General features: G+C 31.0%; 1 protein-coding gene across 29 annotated transcripts in view; it reads left to right on the plus strand.

Moving 5' to 3' along the window:
* Window positions 1–20750, plus strand: part of GPHN (gephyrin) — a 399765-nt gene that overhangs the window by 230600 nt on the left and 148415 nt on the right. For 20 of the 29 annotated variants that reach the window (XM_016131241.2, XM_016131232.2, XM_016131231.2 and 17 more), the window contains one exon: window positions 9788–9844. The exons of 7 other annotated variants lie outside the window; for them this stretch is intronic. In XM_016131241.2, the coding sequence (XP_015986727.1) occupies window positions 9788–9844 (57 nt within the window). Of the gene's footprint in view, window positions 1–9787; window positions 9845–11995; window positions 12083–18312; window positions 18355–20750 lie in introns of all 29 variants that reach the window. 2 more of the 29 variants (XM_036238702.1, XM_036238703.1) reach the window with 2 other exon arrangements.

Here is a 20750-nt window from a genome sequence, read left to right on the forward strand (position 1 = left end):
ATGATGAATGGTTTTCACTCCTCTTGCTTTATGACACAGTGAAGGATATTTTAAAAACAAACTTAGGATTTTAATTTTTCATTTCCCTAAGTAAAATAGTGCCTAAGCCAAAAAAAATCAAATGGTATGTAGATTTTATTTAAATAAGTGGGCAACAAGTAGAATGCAGGAGTCTCCAACCCCCAGGCTCTGAAGGCGGGTATTGGTCTGTGGCCTGTTAGGAACTGGGCAGCACAGCGGTAAGTGAGTGGCCTACCAGCCAGCAAGGCTGCATCTGTATTTGTAGCCGCTCCCCAGCACTAGCATCACCGCTTCAGCTGCACCTCGGATCGTCAGGCATTAGATTCTCAAAGGAGCACTGGTCCCTGGTGCCAAAAAGGTTGGGGACTGCTGATAGAGGACTCAAGTTCTAAAGTGGTGATAGTCTCCAAAAAAAGATTAGCTGAAAGAATAATTCTGTACCAGATAAATTTTGTTTTAAAATGAGCATAACTCACAACTTAATGACCGCTGATTCTCAATTATAAAAGAGAGGAGCATCTCTATTAAAAATCAAGAGGCTTTAGTCAAAGAACAATGACCATAGCAAAAAAGAAAAAAAAAAAAATCCAAACTTTTTCAATCAATTCATCATTCCCTGTAGATGTTATTAAAATAGAGAATATTTTTAAGGGCCAGTTCAGTTATCCTTTTATCTCCTAAGTATCTGAAGTTTGACCTTAAAAATCAGTAAATAAATATAGTCTATTGTCACATATTCTCTTGTACTTAAAGGTTAGATTGGAATTTTGTGTCACACTAACCAGTAAGTTATTTTTTTCCTCATGGAAAGAAAATGTAAATACTATCTAATTGAACTAAAGTTTATAAAATGATTAAAAAGTGTATATATTGAAATATCTTTATATGAACATTGTGTTCCATTATACTTTAGTATTAATCTTATATTCAAACAAAATGCAGAATTATGACTTCTCTATAGGTTTCTGTTATTAGCCTTTGAATATAAGAATTTAGATTACTCCGAGTAAAGAATGAAGTATTTCCTTACCTCAGTTTTTAATGTGTATGTCTAGAAGGCAATGTGATTTTCTGTACATATAAAATGGTATTATTGATCCTATATCAAGATAATATGCCCTCTGAGATTTTTTTCTAGTGTTGTTAGTTTGTACAGACTATTCCATATTATCACCACTTTCTTTTGTGAACAATAGTGCGATTATTTGATATGACTAGTTCATTGATTCTAAACCTGAGATTCCCAAGTCTCTGGAGAATCTCATAAAATGGCTAAAATTCTAGCCAGAATCAAAATACTAACTGGGATCTGCAAATTATTTTTCCCTATCTTTAATAGCCAAAAGAAAATCAATAACACTACCCTAAACATTGTTTCTTTTGTTTTGTCTGAAATTATGTCAACATTGGTATATCAGCATCTATTCAACTGTTCATGGCATTATAGAAATATTGATTCTACATGTAGAGTCAACCAATGCCAAAAGGTTGGAAAACACTCAATTAGTGATAGCAAAAGTACATTCTCTGAACATAAAACTATAAGATTTTAGTGCAAAATTAACTGCCTCATCTGGGGTATATTGAGCAATAATATTATCAACATTATTTGTCGAATCCAGAAGTTCTCAGATACAATGGTCTCGGGACCCTCTTATACACTTGAAAATTATTAAGGACCCCAAATAGCTTCTGTTTATTTGGTTTATATCCAGCAGTACTTACTGAACTAGAAATTAAAACAAATTTTTAAATGTTTGTTTGCTTCAAAATAAGAATAATAAGCTTTTATATGGCAACATAAATAACATTGTTATAAAAAAATATTTTCCAAAACAAAACAAAAAAAAAATCCACTGTAAAGGATGGCATTGTTTTACAATTTTTCAAATACATTTCAATGTTTGGTTTAATAGAAGACAGCTGGATTCTCACATCTGCTTCTGTATTTAGTCTGTTGTGATATGTTGTTTTGGTTGAAGAATATGAAGAAACAAATTAGCCTCACACAGTTATGTAGTTAAAAAACAAGGACTATTTTTGTAGCATTTTTAGGTAAGTGTGGATATTCTTTGAAACTATACTAAAAATTTGCAGTTGATAATCTATTAAAAGTTAGTTGATATGTGGAACCTTAAAAAAATCCTGTCAAGGACCATTGCATACTCTGGTATATTAAAATCCATTGGTCTGTCTTGAATTTTGAATGGATCTTATACTCAGGTATGATTTTGGAAATGTTTCTTGGTCACTTGGAAAATATAAGTTCTTCCAAATGTTGACATATTTCATTATATTATGTAAAAAAAATCATTTCCATATTAACCACCAAGCTCATCAGAAAAGACTTCGCATTGGACTCTGTCAAGCTCACAGTAATATATGTTTTTCACAATTCTAATTTTGGCTTAAAAGCTAGAATTTTTATTTTTGGCAAAAGAACAGTTCTTGTCTGTTTTTCTTGAATTGACAGGCTTGTCTCATTCATTTTTGAGAAAATATATACCAAATATTTAAGTCTGAAAAATCGGTTTGTCAGTATTTTTTCATTATTTCAAATAAAAATGGTATTCTTTGCAAAACCTGGCTAGTGCAGCGTGCAACTCAAACAATTATATAAGTGCTTTTACTTGAGACAGTCATCATCCTTTGATATGCAGCACAAGTATTTTATTTGTACTTCTCATTTTATCATACTCAAGGAACAAGTTTAAGTTAAATTAATATTTCTTGTTTCATTGAGGACAATGTTAAATGAAACTAGCTTTTCTTTTTTGAAATTGTTAAATTTTTTTTTTTTTTAATTGTTGTTAAATGGTAGTGAGTAATAAAATGACCATACTATAGTGCATACTGTTTGGATCTACCACCTTGATTTGCACTAAGGCCAACTCACCATTGCTTTTGTACCATCACTGAAAATGGCAACATAGTAAAAGAGACAAATAATGTCTTACTACTGTTATTAAAATAATTTGGCCCTGTAGACTCCTGAAAGGGTCTTGGGGACCTCATGGAACTGTGGACCACACTTAAAAACCACTAGTATAACCAAAATGAGCAGATTGGCTTATGTTTCTTGAAAATATCCTGGGTCAAAATTATTTTTGAATCTTATTTTTTCTTGTTTTCCATTGATAGAATGTTATAGTGGTCTTCTGAGTCCAGAGATCTTATTCTTTATGTAAATGACCACCAGCACCATGTTTCAGCATTATAAATTATTCACCCTTACTCTGTGATCTAGATTAATTCGAGGGCAGGGAACAGAGTTTCTCTTCCTGATTTAAAATGAGAGAAGACTTCATGAAGTCTTTGGAAGATACAAGACCAGAAATTGTAATTCCCAGCTAAGTCTATCCATTTCCAATGTGATACTACTTCTGCAATTGGATACCAACTAATGTTTCCCCAGGATATCCTGTCTACTAATAGATACACAGAGAGTCCTCTTTTGAGTCATAACCTATTTTTTGGAGAGAAAAAATTTAAGGATATAATTGGGGATGATTTTTTTTTAAATCTGTTTAGAACACTTAAAATTGGTGCACTTTTAAAATAAAAATACAAATTGTAAACTTTTCTTGAAAATAATCAGATTGACATTACTGGACCAGCACTGACGTATATCAATACTCAGCTGGCATTCTTTATATCCTCCAGGCTCTTTTACTCATTTACATTAAATGTCTGACTCCTATATACTCTTGAGTAACTGATTTCCACTCTTGTTTATTATTGTCCAGTTTTTCCTCCTTTATAACATATTTATTTTGATAATTGTAGTTTAATAGCAAAACAGATTTTTAAGACTTCAATTAAAGGAGGGGTCCCATTACTTTTTAATGAGAAAGGCACTACCTAGTTGGTTAAGTATTTAATATTTTGATAAAACTGAAATTAGATAATACTATATTTTAGCTATAAATTTTGAGGTTACATATCATTTTAAATGGTTGTTCTATGACATTCTGCTAAATATACAGGATTTTACATGGATTTCTGTTTCCTTGTTCATCTCAGTGTCCGTCTCTGCCTTTATAAATAATGATAATTGAAAATGGAATTCCTCCCATCCTTTTTTAATTATTTAATGTTCACACAATTATATTCATCATCAAAGCTCAGTATAACTTAACTGTGAAATGTATCTGAAATCTAAACTAGCAAATGACATTTGACTAGTTAGCCTAAGAAGATAGAGCTAACCAGAAAGCAATAGCTATAGAGTTAACAGTTTTGTAGCTTAGACATGTATAAGTGGCAAGATTCTTCTCTTATTTAAAAAAAAAAAAAAAATTTAATATATCTGCTCATTTTAAAAAATTCATAAAAGAAGAAAAAAAAAGAGTTCTTGTAAGACTATCCTTAATAATGACTGTTAAAATTTTGCTGTGTGTCATTCTGTTTTTTTTTTTTTCTGTGCATTCAGATATTTTATATAAATGGATAATAATGAGAAGGCAGTAAAAAGAGCTCAAGCTCTGGAGTCTGACAGGCCTGGTGGTACATCTCAGCTTTATCACTACTATGTGTGTGGCCTTCAGAAAGTTACTTCCCCTCTATAAGCTTAATTTTCTGATCTTTAAAATGATAAATGATAATAATACTTGCATCATAGGGTTGTTTTAAGGTTTAAATTTTAATATTTATATAAATTACTTATCATTGTGTTTGAAATTTAAGAAATATTTACTAAATGTTAGCTATCATTAAATTATATAATATTTTAACCTGTCTTATTTAGTAATATGAATGTCTTTACATGGTTTTAAATAATCTACTACAACACTATTACTGATAATTATTTGTTATTCTGATTTGTGAATGTAGCATAGTTTTTCACCAGCCCCTATTTTGGATATTTTCATGTTTCCTATTTCTGTTTTAAAAACAATGCTGTGATAATCTTCTGGAAGCCGAATGTTTTAGTCTTCCCTTAATTAAACTTAGCAACTTGTATTAATTCTACCTTTGTTGAAAGTATATACAGCACCTTGATTCCTATAATTATATGTATACCAGAAAGAAATCATTTTTGCATCTTGATGAATTCATTTTAATAATATTCTAGAAGAAGCTGTTTTTAGCTTTTGATTTTGACTTATTTACTGGCAGACATTTAAAAATTATGAATCCATAGTTGTTTGAAAACTTGCCAACATCGAGTATATTAAAGTATTGCAATGTGAGGTGCTAAATATTGAGGATCAAGCCTAGTTTGCCACTTCATAACATTTTGAGAACTAATAGACCTCAGTTTCTATATATGTAACATTATGGTATTATATTAAGTAGCCTCTTAACATCCCTTGTAGGTCCATAAATCTGTTTCTTTGAAATAAATTTCTACATCGACTAAATAAATATTTTCATTTTGTTTAGCCCTTCTTTCTGATATTAAAATCCAATTAATATAAAATGATTTGCATTTATTTATTCAGCCTTTGCATTACATTACTACATAAAGTTAGAGATTATCAACTGAAAACGTTCTAACGTCATTCAACATCTTTCTCATTTAGATCAAATTGTCTATGTTCAATGAAATAATTATTTCCCTTGGTATCCACAAGAGTTTGTTCAAGTTATAGGAAGATAGGGAAGTGTAAACTGTAGAAATCTAAGAAATAGTAAAATTAAGAAATTAAGACTACTAGCTTTCAATTTACTTAATAGCTTTGATTCCTATAAACTTCTTTTTAATGGTTTGGGACATGTTTTGTGCAAAAACAGCTCAAAAAAAAATAACCTCTGTCATCATTATTTCAGCAGCATTATTTATTAGGTAGAACCATCAGTTTTATTGAAAGGACTGAAATATAGTGAATTGAAATAACTAGTTCTTAAAGAGTATTTTTTTTTTATTTACATGAGTTTGTTTAAATTGTGAGGTCTCAAGTAAAACTTTTTTTTAAATCTTTCTCTAAATCATAACTACCAGAAACAATCTATAGCTATATTAGTATACACTGAGTGATAGTGATTGGAAGATAAAAAGTTTCTAAGGAAAAAAGCTTTATTTCCTGTCACTGACACCCATACTTTAAAAAATAAAAAAAAGTGGCATAATAAAATAGAGTTAAATACATTTGTCACTCAGGGTAATTATGAACATAAATAATTCTAAAAATAAAACAATTCAGCCCCTGGGGCAAACAGATAGAAATGTTTGTTTGATCTACATAATTTTAATATAAATAAATAGAGAATATATCATGGGAGAAAGAGGGGAGGGAGGAGGAGACCTACATTAGTTCATCCATAGACGAGAGCTTAAATTTAATGAAAAGAACTGAGAGTCAGAGAATTTAATACCAGCTGTATTTTTTTTTGATAGGTCTCCAGAAAACCACTGAACCTCTCTAGACCTGAGTTCTCTCATCAATAAAACAAATGCACAAAATATACAACCTTTTCTCAAAAATGTTCACCAAAGATCCTGTAACCAAAGAGAGTGTGAATGCATACACCCAGTGATATAGGCACTTATTTTAACATGGCTTCTACAAGCTTAAAATTTCTTTGAAATTTCATATTTAAAAAAAATTATTATTGGCTTTCTACTCAAAATCTATGTTTGCATTAATAAAAATATAACATTACTTATTGATGAGAGGTGAAGGTGGGATGCGATAATTTTTTATCATTTTAGCGATGGAAATTCTTTTAGTAAACTTGGTTTTGGAAAATTGGGCTCAATCAAAGGGAGTCAACAACCTATATTATATTAGCTTCCAGGCAATATCTTTTGCATGATATTTCTAGAATCCAAACTCTTATTAAAAAGGTGAATACAAATAGAAGAGTGATTTCACTGCCTTATGAGTTGCATCCTGGTAATTAATCCCTAAGGATAGATTCCCCAGTAATTAATCCCTGAAAAAAGATTCCAAGAATGTTGCAAAAGAAATAATACAGTGCAATATTTGCAGACTATTTTTAATGAATATTTTGTTTGTTAAATATTCTCACAGAGAGGCCCAATAGAAAATTAAAATGGTTTTGATCCTCTTCTTTATATCCTTTACAATCTCAATGAAATATTTTTAAGAAGATTTTCTCAGGGTAGAAAAATTATTAGCAATGTTTTTTGTTTTGCAAATAACATTTAATTTTTAATATACGTAAATAAACTAATAATTTCAATCAACTCATCCCTATAATTCTTTACATCTAATTCTCAAACTTCATTTATATTGTAATGAGTCTATTTATAATGTAAACATTTGCAGTTTAACATCTTAGTTACTGATACAAATTGTTTAACACCACAGAAAACAATGTATAAAATTAGCTAACAATGTGAGGTTGTTATAATTATGAAGAGTAAATTAATTCATCTTGTTGAAATGCTAATATTTTGTGGGTTTTTTTAAGTTTATTGAAGAAAAATAACAGGCATTTGGATTAGCTGTGAATTTCTGTTTATTATACTTCATCATAATTGATGATTGAGGGTTGACTAGAGTAAATGAGAGTGGCATATTTTTAAATCTTTTGATCTGACTTTTTTCTACTTCTCAAATTTTAGTTTATGAGACAAATGTTTTTCAAATTTTCTTAAGATTTTCAATAGTAGGTATTATTACCTTTCAGAAGCCATAAAAAAAAAATCACACAACATTTGAATTACAAACACTTTTAGCTTTGATAACTACATTGGTTTTCTAAAGTCTTCCTCTTATGATAGTTTTTAATTTACAAAGCCAGATTTATATACAGAAAATTGATGTCAAGCATTGACAAATTAGCTGTTGGCTCTAAAAATCTTTCTTTAAATTAGAATTATAGTCTATTTTTCATGTTTAATGTTCAGTGGTGACTATCTTTTCTTAAAATTCATTCTTTAAGTTTTTGTACATGTGGTTGCATTTGGAAGTGAAATGGTTTAGGAAAAGTTTCTTCCATGAATAAATACAGTAACATAAAATTTCTTTCACATATGAAGAGATAGAGAGATGACATATACATATGTGTCATCTTATAAGCATCAATTTTTGTCCAACCCATTTATTTCCAGGCCTAGTAAGGGAATACAGCTTTAAACTAGAAATCAAGGACTGTGGATATTGTTCCTAGATTTGTCATTAACATCATAACCTTGAAGAAGATTATACATGTTGTTTAACTTGATGTAGTATTGAACCTTCTAGAAATAAAAGACAGTATAGAAAATGGTATTTACTTGTTGCTATATAATAGTTCTGAAAGTCTTCACAGTTACTGAAAGTTTTCAGAAAGCAGCATGAGGCATTAGACTATAATTTTTATAGGAAACTATGTAATTTATCTTTGTAATCAAGATATTGTGAGTCTTCACTTAAAATGGGAAGCAGATTTTAATATAAAGATGTTCTCTGAGATAAAAGATTATAACACAAGAGAGTAACTAGATATTAGGAACTCACTGTCTATATAGACATTCTCTCTTTAAGAGAATAGCCATTCTAATTAGTATCCATTGTTTCTAAATTTGAAAATTTTGTTTGACTAAGAAGAATGAGAAGTGGTAATTATCTTTTGGGCATAACATTTAGTTAGTGCTGAAGAATTAGTAAAAACTACTTATATCAAGTAAAACCAGAAGTTGACACAATTCCTATGCACCAAGATGCTTTTTTGCAAAGTGAAAATTCAATTTTTCTCACTATTCCTAAATAATCTTCATATACTATCAGAGATGTCTTAAGAGGGATAAGGCAAGACACACAATGTACAGTGCGCCTCCAGGAAATACAGTTTTGTTGCATGGTCAGATTTTTTATTTTTCCTGAGGACTTTAACACTCAGAACTTGGCATCACATTATTCTTCTCTTCTGTCTCCAGCATACAGGAGCATCACAGCTAACTTGACCTATGCTGGTCTGAATGGAGACCGTCATTCTGCACATGTAGGAATCCACTTGGTCTGAAGATTCTTTCCCTTCTCCCACCTCTTATACTTTGGTCTTCCTCTTTAAACAAAATATTAGTTGTTACAGCCCTGTTAAAAAGCAAAGAGATTTCTAGTTTATATTTCATCTAATATAACACTCTATGTTAAGAACCTTCCTTTTTTCATTCATATTGTGATATGAAACAAGTTTTTTAAATAGCAGTTTTACTTTTATTTTCCCCTGTCTTAAGATGAAAATTCAACTAAAATACAGAAAACTTTGAGGAACTGACTGTATCTAACAATGGTCTGGCATTAAAATTTTCTGATTGGGCAGCACAATTGTTTAATTGGAAATCTCAGTGACAACTGAACAACCTCAATGCTTGGTTGAACAAGCAGAGGAGCTTCACTCTGTCACCTATCCAGAATGATGCTCGTCAGGATTGATCTTTCCACTTGGAGAACATTTATGTTTCTAGTCATACCATTGATGTTTTCTGATACTACATTGGAATAGACACCAAAACACTGAAAGAGACAAGGTTCTCTATGTAGGTCTATTTGTAATTCTTTGTTTTTCATAAGACAAATGCAAATGTAACACTACTCCAGATACTGTTTCATCAGAAATCCCCATGATAACTGAAAGTAAGTGCCCATTTCCTCATCTCAGGAATAGTGCCATAACAAAGATGGAATTCTAGTGACCAGCCTATTTGCAGAGCATGTCGTATGACGTCTGGGTTAGTTAACTCCTTGACCTCATAAGAGGTACCTCAAGAGTCAATTGATGTTTTTGCATGTATTACTTATTAATGCATAGAAAATTTTTTAAGTTCACTTTTTCTTTATTCTGTCTTTTTACCCATCTTCCCTCATTGTAGCAAATTAGACGGCCGGATGAAAGCAAAGGAGTTGCTAGTAGAGTTGGATCCCTCAAAGTAAATATGTTTCTAACATTTTTTGGCAAGATTTTGTCTATAGCCTACACTTCTTCCTTTTTGGAGGGTGGTGGGAGGAAGGGGGCTTTTTCCATTTTTCACCATCCCATTTTTTTTTATTTTAATATTTTTATTGGCTGTTGGGTCATATTTTTTTGTTTGTTTCAGCTACACATAGAGCAACCAGCTGAAGGCAAGCTGCCAAGTAACTAGCTTTGAATGGCACCACAAACAAGAAAAGGGCAACTGCCTCATTATAGGTGCCTATGATTTGGGGTTCTAGAGTAAACCGTTCCTCTGACTGATGTCACTATGTGTTAAGTTCCTGTTAAACTGAGAACTGATATTTATTTTCAGAGTATTAGCTCCCTTTTTTTTTTTTTTTACTATTTTTGTAAAAAGTAATTAAATGTTATTTTAGTGTCTATCACTTGTAGTTTATTCCATAAAAAAAATATTATGAGTTAATAACATGTATTTTATATCTATAAAATCTTAGTTAGAAAAAAAGTAATTTTACGTGATGCTGGTCTAAAGAGCTCACGTATAGCTAACAGTATTTAAGCAGTTATAATCCCCTTCATTTTATTTTTAAGTTAAAAAAATCGATATAACAATCAGCAGAAACCATTATATATCTAAATGCCCATTTGTGAATTTGATCTGTTAATATATGACTTAAAGATCTCTGATCTGATGGTCCAATTTGCTAGTTGTTAAATATCTTGAGTCAATATACATTGAGCACGCGATACTCTAACATTTAATAACAGTGAAAAGGTAAACAAATTATCACTCTTAAGAAAAGCACACATAGACATTGATAACTTTTAATGCTGCCACCATAAATGCAAGTTAGAAAATTTGAATTTTTAAAACATATAGAGGAATCTTCCCCCAAATTAATCACTTCTTATATCTCAATCCCATTTATTGTTACAAGAGTAACTGTTATATTTATCAACATGATGGATAATTCACTGCACTGGGATGTCCTAAAATTCAATAAAGGCCTAATGTTAAATCATTTCAAAATTTTATACAGCTCCAATTTATTTCCATTTAACAATTTATGAAGCACTAATTTCTGTACTCTTTTCTCTCCTTGCCTCTTCTGCCTTCTTAATTTTATTTTTTGTTGTTTGCGTGTGTGCACGCACATGAGTACACATGGATGAAGGTGTGTCTGTATGTTTGTGTCCTTTATTCCAGACAAGCCATCCTGTCTGTTCTCTAAAACTGCTGTAAACTGGGTAGCATTTTTTTTTAAATATTATTTCATTAAGGATAATCAGAGGGGATGGGAAGTGTTGATTATACACCTATTTCAAAAAACGAGGCAAGTTAAATTATTCAGTGAGACAAATATGAGTTCATGTATCCTGATGATATATCAGTAGCATTCCTCACTGTCTACTTGTGAGGTATCATATTTTACCTTTGTCTTTAAGGAAAGGTAAACTCATTATTGTTTAGATTGTGGATTATGACTCAGATTCAAGCAAAAAAGTATAGCGTGACCTTACTTTTTGGAAATTACTGATAATGAAATAAAGATCAAATGGAATCCACAAATGAAGCACCGCCTGCTCTAAACGAGATCGTGTGTGCAAGTGTGCGAGTGTTTAATTATATCTTAAGTTCAGCATTTGGGTATATAGAACTTTAGGTTATAATTATACATTATTTTTAAGTGTATACACAGTATGAGTATATGTATACACACATTATGTATAAGAACAAAAGATACATTTTAGGGTTCAATCTGTTTAATATGAATGCGGCCTTAAATCAAAAAAACGTATTTGGGAAAGAAAGGCAAATTTCATAATTTTTAAATATATTGATTTCATATTTCTACCAAATAGAAAAATTTTAAGTGACTCTGTAGGGGATTATAAGTATATTTATAGTATCTATTTTCTCTAACACTTTGGGAAGACAAGATGCAATAATTAAAATGTTGACTTCCTAGTCACAGTTTTATTGAGCATGTATTTTTGTGTTATACAAAGATCTTTGATGTGTTGAAATGTTTGCCAAAGGCAGTGAGAAATGTATAATGCTATGATCTTATTTTTAAAAGGAAAAAGGAAAACTGAAAAGAGAACAAGTTGCTTTTTCAATTCATTTTCTGATGTTTACATGTAGCTCCATCGAAAGCTGGAGGAGCTCAGAGATCACCTAGAAGGCAATGTGAAAGGATACTCTCTCAGAGTAAATATACGATTTCACTCGGTGATTCTTTTCCCCCTAAAGCTGTGCTGACTGGTAATTCCAAATCTAATTGGTTTGTCCTCTCATCTCCATCTTTTTTTACTTTGTCTCTTTTCTCCCTATCTCTTTCTTTTCTAGCTGCAGCTTCATGCTCACATTTATGAAACTAGGATTAAATTAGTAGGGTAGAGGACCCTTAATCTACACTAACATTATGGTTTTTTAATAACATTCTGGCTCCATTACAAAATAAAAACTTTCTTTTCAAAATCTGTGTTTCTTATACAACTGTATAATTGAGGATCATTTCATGAGACTTCATTTGGAGTCTTTCCATTGACTGTGTCTTCTGCCCCTTGTTGGATGTGTCAACAGGATTATAAATTATGGGCCGGATCCAGATGATAGAGCCTTCATGATTCAATGTCAGTCATCAAGGAAAATGAGCGCCAATATAGATATTCTGGCAAATGGACACATTTTTTTCTAAATTTAATAGACTTTCTCGACTCAGAGTCTTTTGGATTAATTATAAGATAGCATTTTTTGTTTGAAAAAATAAGGAAGTAAGCATCTTCATGATAGTAACATCTTACAGATACTTGAGATAAAGGCTAATATAGCCAATAGAACACTTTGAAGGAGAACAATACATTATAGCCAGTCAATATTGTACATACATTGTATGATCCCATAGACAAAAATAGTATTTTTGTGACCAATAGTTTAGACTTAGAATACTTGGTCCTTCTACTGAATATATCTTTTCAAGATAGGTAGAAGTCAATCTTTAAAATCGCATATGGTATAAATATGGCAGAAGAAAAATTGAATTATTGTGGCAAATAATCTCTGGCTCTGTTTAGCCCTCACTTCCCATTCCTGAAACTTTTTTAAAAGTTCTATAAATCCTAGCCCTGATTTACTTCTCCCAAGATTATTGCCATACATGTAGTCCATATTGCAATAATCATTTTATTATAAATAGTAAAATAAAATAAAAAAATAGTGTGTGATAATTCTCTGGTTTCTCACCTTGTTTTTAATTATATACCATAGTTATGTGTATCTCTATATTAAATTTCTGATTACTAAAGTCTAAAGTTGTTTTTATTAATATCAGTCATTAAATTCTAATAGCTAAACAGAGAAGGAAAGTATGACAAGTGTCTCATTTTTCTACTTTCTTTTGAGCCAGTCCTTCTTTTCTATGCATATTCTTATAGAATTTAAAAGATCATCCATAATCACCCTCAGAATCTATCCCATTGTTTTTTTTAAAAAAAGGTTAGCATGAATTTTATAATTGTCAGTCTAAACATCCCTAGATATTATTCTAGAAACCACTAAAAAGATTCTGATAACATTAATGTATGTATTTAGTGTCATGCTCTTCCCTAACCAATCATGAAAATTGATATTATTTTTCTTTCAGTAAAACCAAGACTAGAAAGTTGACTTGCTCAGGTTAATATGGTAGGGAGTTAGTGTTAGATTCAGGCTAACTTAAAAATTCTGTGCTTCGTAAATTAGTTTATCTCATGCCACTCTTCAATTTCTTTTCTTTTTAATACCTATAACTGCAATATACAGTACATAATGAATAATCTCAGTATCTTCATCATCCGTTTCATTTCACAGGGTCACACCTTGTTCTGATTACCTTTTCTCTAAAATGATTGACCATTAATTAACTAGATTCCTGTTAACTAGAAAAGTATAGGGAAAAAAAAAAAACTATCAAAACACAAATAGTATCTTCTCCAAAGAGGTCAGCTAAAAGATATGAATCAAATGTTTAACTGGATACTCATTTCTCTCCTTCCCCTTTAATTCCCATTACCCCAGAATGCCTTAAAATACACCTTGTATATTTAAAAATGTTGCCTAGAAGCAGAATAAAGTTATTCTCAGTACCATAGGCTGTATACACAGATTTGTTTCTAAAATAAGATAAATTGGCAAAAAGTAACCATTCAATTTTGTGAAAATTTATTATAAGTGTCACACACAAGAACAAATCTGTGGATGCTTATTAATTCATTGAAACGTTAAATATTTCAATAAGATGAAAAAGTCCGAACTATGTTGCTACTTAAATATTTTATTTAATAGTTGTGGAAAGTCAGGCGTCGTTCAGAAGTTTGGGATAAGGATTTAATTAAATCATTTCTACTTCAATTGGCATCATCTATACAATATATAATTTGGTAGAGAGGAAAAAGCCCTGCATTATTATTTGTTATAGATAATCAGCAATATAAAGTAGACAACTCTGTTAAAATGTAGTTTTAGAATAATATTAAATTTTATTTTTATACTTCTTTATCCTGCAATTACTCTGTTATTTCAAAAAGTAAGATGTATTAGATTATTGAATTCTAAATTAATAATATCATCTTTTTCTGTACATGTACAAAGTATTCTGAAGTATTCTGAACTCCAGATCGGTTTTTTAGCAATTTTAATAATAATAAACTTATCGTTCTGTGCCTAAGTAGTTTGCCCAATTTAATGACTGCAAAAATTACTACAAATCCTTAGGCTGATAATATGTTGCAAATAATGACAAGAGTAAAACCGCATGGAGAAAAACATTAATTTTTCATTTAATCAAATATATGAGTTTAGTAGGAAGAATATTTAAACATACAAGATTGAAGAACAGTGCAGACAGTGTTGAAAATTGGAAAGCACAGGATAAGATAATGCAAATGATCCTTTCTTTAGATAATACAAATCAAGGTAAGTTTACAAAATTGAAGTTAATTAGTTAAAAATGGGATTCTGGAAAGCTCAAATGTTAAAATATTCAGGAGAAAAGGTAGATAAATGCTCATGAAATACTGATAAATAGAGAGAAAAGAGAGAAGTAAAAATTCCTTAAAGCCACAAATTTTGTATTTTCTCTCAGTTTATGTAATGTGATAGTAAATTTCTGTTCAGCTACAAGTATATATAGATAGATAACCAAATATGTTAATTACTTAAAGGCTTTCACAAACAATGAAAGAGAAGATGACTTATAAAGACAGCTTATTTATTGGCAAATAAGGGAACTAAAAAGAAAGATGATGATGTGGATAGGCTATAATAATAATAAATACTTGTTATGCTAACACAAATAAAAAGATATCATTTGACGTGGAAAATATCAAGAGAGGAATTACTCCTTAAAATAAGATTACATATATTTTTAATAACTTTAAGAAAAATATCTGAAGTCAGAAAATAAGTCTTTGGAATAATGATTTTTAAATGTTTTAACAATTTCCTGAATGCCAGAAAAGACTGGTATAAAATAGGGCTACTATAAATAGTAAATTAGATGGTTGTGATTTTGTAGATCTTTTAAGATCAGTATTTTCATTCCTTAGTTCTGAATCACTTCTTATTTTTGACAAATTCTCTTTGTTGTTTTGTCTGCACCTTTATATTCATCAGATTAATGCTATAACTCAGGGGTCAGCAAACTACAGCCCTTCGGCCAAATCTTCTTTCTCTTTTGTAGGCCCACAACCTAGGAATGATTTTTGGATTTTTTAATGATGGGAGGAAAATCAAAAGGACATCATTTCATAATGTGAAAATTAGAAGAAATTCAAATTTCAGTGTCTAAAAGTAAAGTTTTATTGAAACACAGCCACAGTCATTTATTGGCATATGGTCTGTGGTGATTTTGTACAACAGCAGAGCTAAACCGTTGCAGCAAAGACGATATGGCATACAAACCCTAAAATATTTACTATCTGACCATTTACAGGAAAAGTTTGCCAAGAACTCCTATAACTGGTTAGTTTGTCAAGATGACATTGACAAAGAAATGATTTTAGTAGAGACTGTGTGAAATTATTTTTATTTTAGAGTTTGAGGGAAGGAGAGCTGCTTCTATTTTTCTGGAAATATATTCTGCTTGGAAGCATGCGTTTAACAGAGTTGGTCCTCTGAAGTCTTATACCTTTACATTTTTCTTCTTTTTTACATTGTTTTTTTCCTAGCTATTTTCTCTTTTGCATCGCACGTGCACGCACACAAAGTAAACTCACTATGCAGTTTCTATTAAACCCTTCAAACATAGAACTATCATATGGTTAAAGTATACATTATACATTCATCGTGGTTGGTGGGGACGGACCTTAATGTATAATGATAAATTCCATTCGTACTCTCTTAAACTTTTAAAATATTGTGTTTTTAAAGTATTTTTTTTGCTGTTTACATTATATTTTTCTGTTGCTTCACTACCTCTCAATAAAGATATTTCCCATAAAGAGCATAATCAGCTTTTGATTTCTACTGACTTTCCTATTTGACCTCACCTAAAATTACATCTTCTATAAGACATTTAATACAAATAGAAAGACACCCTCACAGGAACAAGTAATACATAATGTTTTAATATGTGGCACTTAAAAATCCGGAATCTACCTGGATTGAATCAGCCAACTTTGATTGAAGTGGGGCGGAACAGCTGGAAGATTAGTCAGTAGATAGGTAAATAAATATTCAGTGGCATTTAAATGAGTAAACATCAGTTTGTATACTCTTAATTTCTTTAGACAAATTTCTGTGTCTTGGCTTTTGTAGTTAGAACATTGTTTGAGCCCTGTAAGTCTTCCTTTTTTTCGATATTTTGGAATTTACTCACATCAATAATGTACATTTAATTTATAATTATGTAATATTCCGAGTACCTTGGTAGATGATATCTTATGATTAGACTATGATAATGATAAAGATAGCAGTAAATCAATTTCAGGATTATCTCTTTGGAAAACAGGCTAATTTTGCTACTTTTAACTTTGTTATTATTCGCTTAAAGTTAATATAATTCTGAGGTTTCCTGTGAGGTGTTTAACATTTACCGTAGAATTGCCCTTCTCAGAACTGACTTTAATAAAAATATAAGGTACAAGTAAAAGATGTTCTTGGCAAGTAAATTTTCCTAGTAATAGAAAATGGACAATTGAGAGGGGGAAAAAAGACAATTCAAACTGTTTCTCAAAGGTAAAGTTTTCAGTTTGGGGGGTATAGTTATAGGAACAGAACAAATATGCCCAGCAAGGTTTTCTTAGAACTGCTATCTTGCTAAAGAAAATCAGATGCATATGTGCATTTGCTAGAGGAAATTAGATGTGTGTGTACTTGAAAAGTATAATTTCTTAATATGTATAGAATTCACCATATTTTAAAAACTACCTCAAAGTAACCCATTAAGTGGCAGTCATACATTTTATCATAGATCTTTGTGATAGTTAGCGTAAAACCTTAATATTATTTTACAGTTTTGTTTTTTTAAAGATTGAAGAAGAATTTGCATAGTCATTCAATAAACACTTATTGAGTGCCTACTACATTCAACTGTGTGGGATTCTGGAAATACAGTTAAAGAACAGATCAAATAATAAGGGCATTTCTGATTCACTGTGCCATTTTCTCCTATGTCTTCATTTCCCCACCCTAACTTTGTATTCTGGAACTTCATGAAGAATTTTGTGACTGGAAAATGTATACTTAAAAAATTTAGTTCACATGCATGGCGACAACCTAATAGAAGAGACCATGGAATTGAACATAATAGTGTGACAACCTAGAAAGAAAGAACAGGCCAGAAAATTATCAATTCAAAGTCATGAACATTAAACATGGGCTTAAATGTAAAATAGCTGTTTAAAAAAAATCAGCGAACATTATGATTAAAAAAAAAATAGGTCTGAAGAGGAGTTTTGTGTTTTTATTTATTTTTGTGATGTTGCTATTGGCATATTTATGGAGATTCAGTAATACAAAGAATGAAATAGTAGGAACAAGAAATTAACACTTACTTTAGTGCCCTCTTTACAGAATAATAGGAAGGTGTACTGTAGAATCATCCTATAAATAACGTCACCTGTAGTTTGCTAGTGTTAAACCAATGACAATCAGTGTGTTACCATTGGAAAAAGTGACCAGCATTCTGCTTTCCTGTTAACCTTAAATGAGTATCTTTTCAGCAAGATCACACCAGATTCTGATCTGAAGGAGTCATCTCCACCATGGATTTTTTTTTTAAGCTGATTTTTTTTTTTTTTTTTAATCACAAGGTTCTCAAAAAGCTTAAACCTTGAGATTTCAAACTCAGGTGTCTCCTTGTAAGTCTGTTTTATTATCAGGCAAATGTACTGGTGATGGAGCCATCTTAACTTCTGAGACCCTTATTATGCTATCATTTCCTCTTTAACAGTGTTTTCTTTTCCCTACTGCAAAACCAGGCTCGGCTTCCCTCGTGTTCATCTACCTATAGTGTATCTGAGGTATACTTTGCACGTGTTTTATTACATAGTCAACAACATGCTCGCCCTCACCATTTTTCTTACTTTATTTTCCTTTTGCCTTAATTTATTTTGCCTTGCACTTTGCATTTGGCTGGAAAGGATAAGGGTACAAAGGGGGAAAGTTAGCTGTTTTAGGGCAAAATTTCTATGTTTTTATACTACACTGTTTCTGAGTAACTTTTTTTTCTGGCAGTCACTGTATCACACTGAAATGGTTAAAGTCCAAATAGTGAAATTGATTGTTAAGACCGCTTTAATTCCATTAAGATTTCTTTGAACCAGGTAATTTGTTATTAAACTCATATTGGCTAAAGTTTGCAGACCTACATAGGTCTGTGTCTGGTAGATGAAGATTTATATTTACATTAGTGACAATTCTGTCCCATTAACCATAAACACGGGAAAGCATCCAAAACTGGTTATTAAATGAAAAGTTAACATGAAACCCCTATTTTTATGTAAAACAGAAGATTCACTCCTTTTTAGAAAAACTCATTAGGTTACTCAGGAAAATAGTTTCCTTGATACTTGTATTTTTATAAGGTTTTTATAATCTAGAAGAGCTTATCACTCATGAAATTCATGTTCTTTTAATAAAATATCTTACATGAAATTTGACATCTATATTCTTTGCCATTTTAGGGGTTTCTTTTCTTTTTCTTACTGTTAAACCAGAGCATAAATGGGTTTTTTATTTTTATAAGCCGGGTTCATTGACACTATTAACAAGCTGAATACTCATAAGTCTACTTCCTATAACAGGGGCACTGTTGAGTAGCTAAAGGAAAGAGTATATGTACCTCCAAATATGAAAAATAAATAAAAGGACTTTAATAGCCTCTGAATTTTAAGATCTTAATTTGTTACTTTAGAAATCTAACATATTTCTACATATATTTACTTGGGCAGGCCAGTATTGTCAGCTTAATTCTGACCACAGAAATATCTCATAATGTTATGCAGAAAACAAAAAGATGGCACTCTCTAAAATACCAAGTAGTATATAAAGACTACAGACAACATATCGTTTTTTGACTTTAAGAAAAAATCTTGAAATAATAGGACGACTAAACCCATAGCCTCACAAAGTTGAATTATATTGATTTCATAGCATTACAGCCATCTTCTTTAATTTTTCCTTTTGCAAGTTGCAGCTGTTACAGATTTATTCTCTTAAAACTAACTTTGTAGAGAATTAATTTCTACTTGAAATATATATTTGTAGAGAGAAGCAAAGTAATGAAAGGCAAATGAATTACTTGCAATATCAGCAATGACTTTTCAAAGAGAAGATTGATATCATTTCATCACCACATTTTTCATAGGTCTTTTCTTAATTTCCCAGGATTATGAATCCCAGTATAAAAAATATATAACCCATTTCTTTCTGCCACTTCATCCAGGCAATTCTCCATTTCCCATGAGAGTGTATAAGAAGTCTACCATTGGCATCATCTCCAATCACAGCCTACAGCATCCATCAGGGTATTACTTTCTCTGTGACAGCATGTGTGCAGGAGGGCTCTCAGGTTGGAACGTGGAACTGGCTTCTGGGGGATGGGACTGTGAATGCTGTGGCATTTGCTCCATAGCACTCAGCTCTTAAATGAACTCTGGCTTCCCCTGGGTTTGTTTCTTTCATTGTGACACATGAGCTTTATTTATTTGTCATGAGGTGTGTTTTTCTTTTTGTCACTTGTGGTAGGGTTTCCACATTCCACACAATGCTACATCTCTGTGGACTCCATAGGTGGTATTTTGTTTAATTTATAATGCTATAAAGATCAATACCATGAACAACTCCTTAGGGAATCTAATATTCATGAACAATTACAAAATAACCTTTTGTAATTGTTTTCTATTTCATCTTAAAATGGTAAATGATTGTTTCACAAAATTTTAGACTATGCATCTTAATAATTAGAATTTCAAGGAATGTCCTCATGTTTCAGTTTTTTATATGGAAGTGTCTTGATGAGACTGTCAGTAAAGTGCATTATTTATTTTATAGCATCACTATGGAGGTAGTCAAAACTTCCATGGCACATTCTCTTTTTTCCTTCACATTCACATCATCTTCACTTACCTCCACTACTACAGAAATAAATTCTCCAGTCCCTAATGTAACATGTTGACTTTGCCAATTTCATGTCACTATCTCCTGTGACATTTATAAGACCAAGAATAAATAAGCCTTGTTCAAAAATAAATCTATCTATGAGTTGTAGAAGATAATTTCTAACTTGGCCCAGCTAATACTTCTCAGCAAATGTTACTCCTTGTAGTTGATGGCCCCTTTGTAAAAAATAATACAATTCTCTTAGTATGTGACAAGCTCTGTTTGACATCTCATTTATTTTATCTTAGTCTTCACT

The sequence above is a fragment of the Rousettus aegyptiacus genome, unplaced genomic scaffold (genome assembly GCF_014176215.1).
Source record: "Rousettus aegyptiacus isolate mRouAeg1 unplaced genomic scaffold, mRouAeg1.p scaffold_m13_p_3, whole genome shotgun sequence".
NCBI lineage: Eukaryota > Metazoa > Chordata > Mammalia > Chiroptera > Pteropodidae > Rousettus > Rousettus aegyptiacus.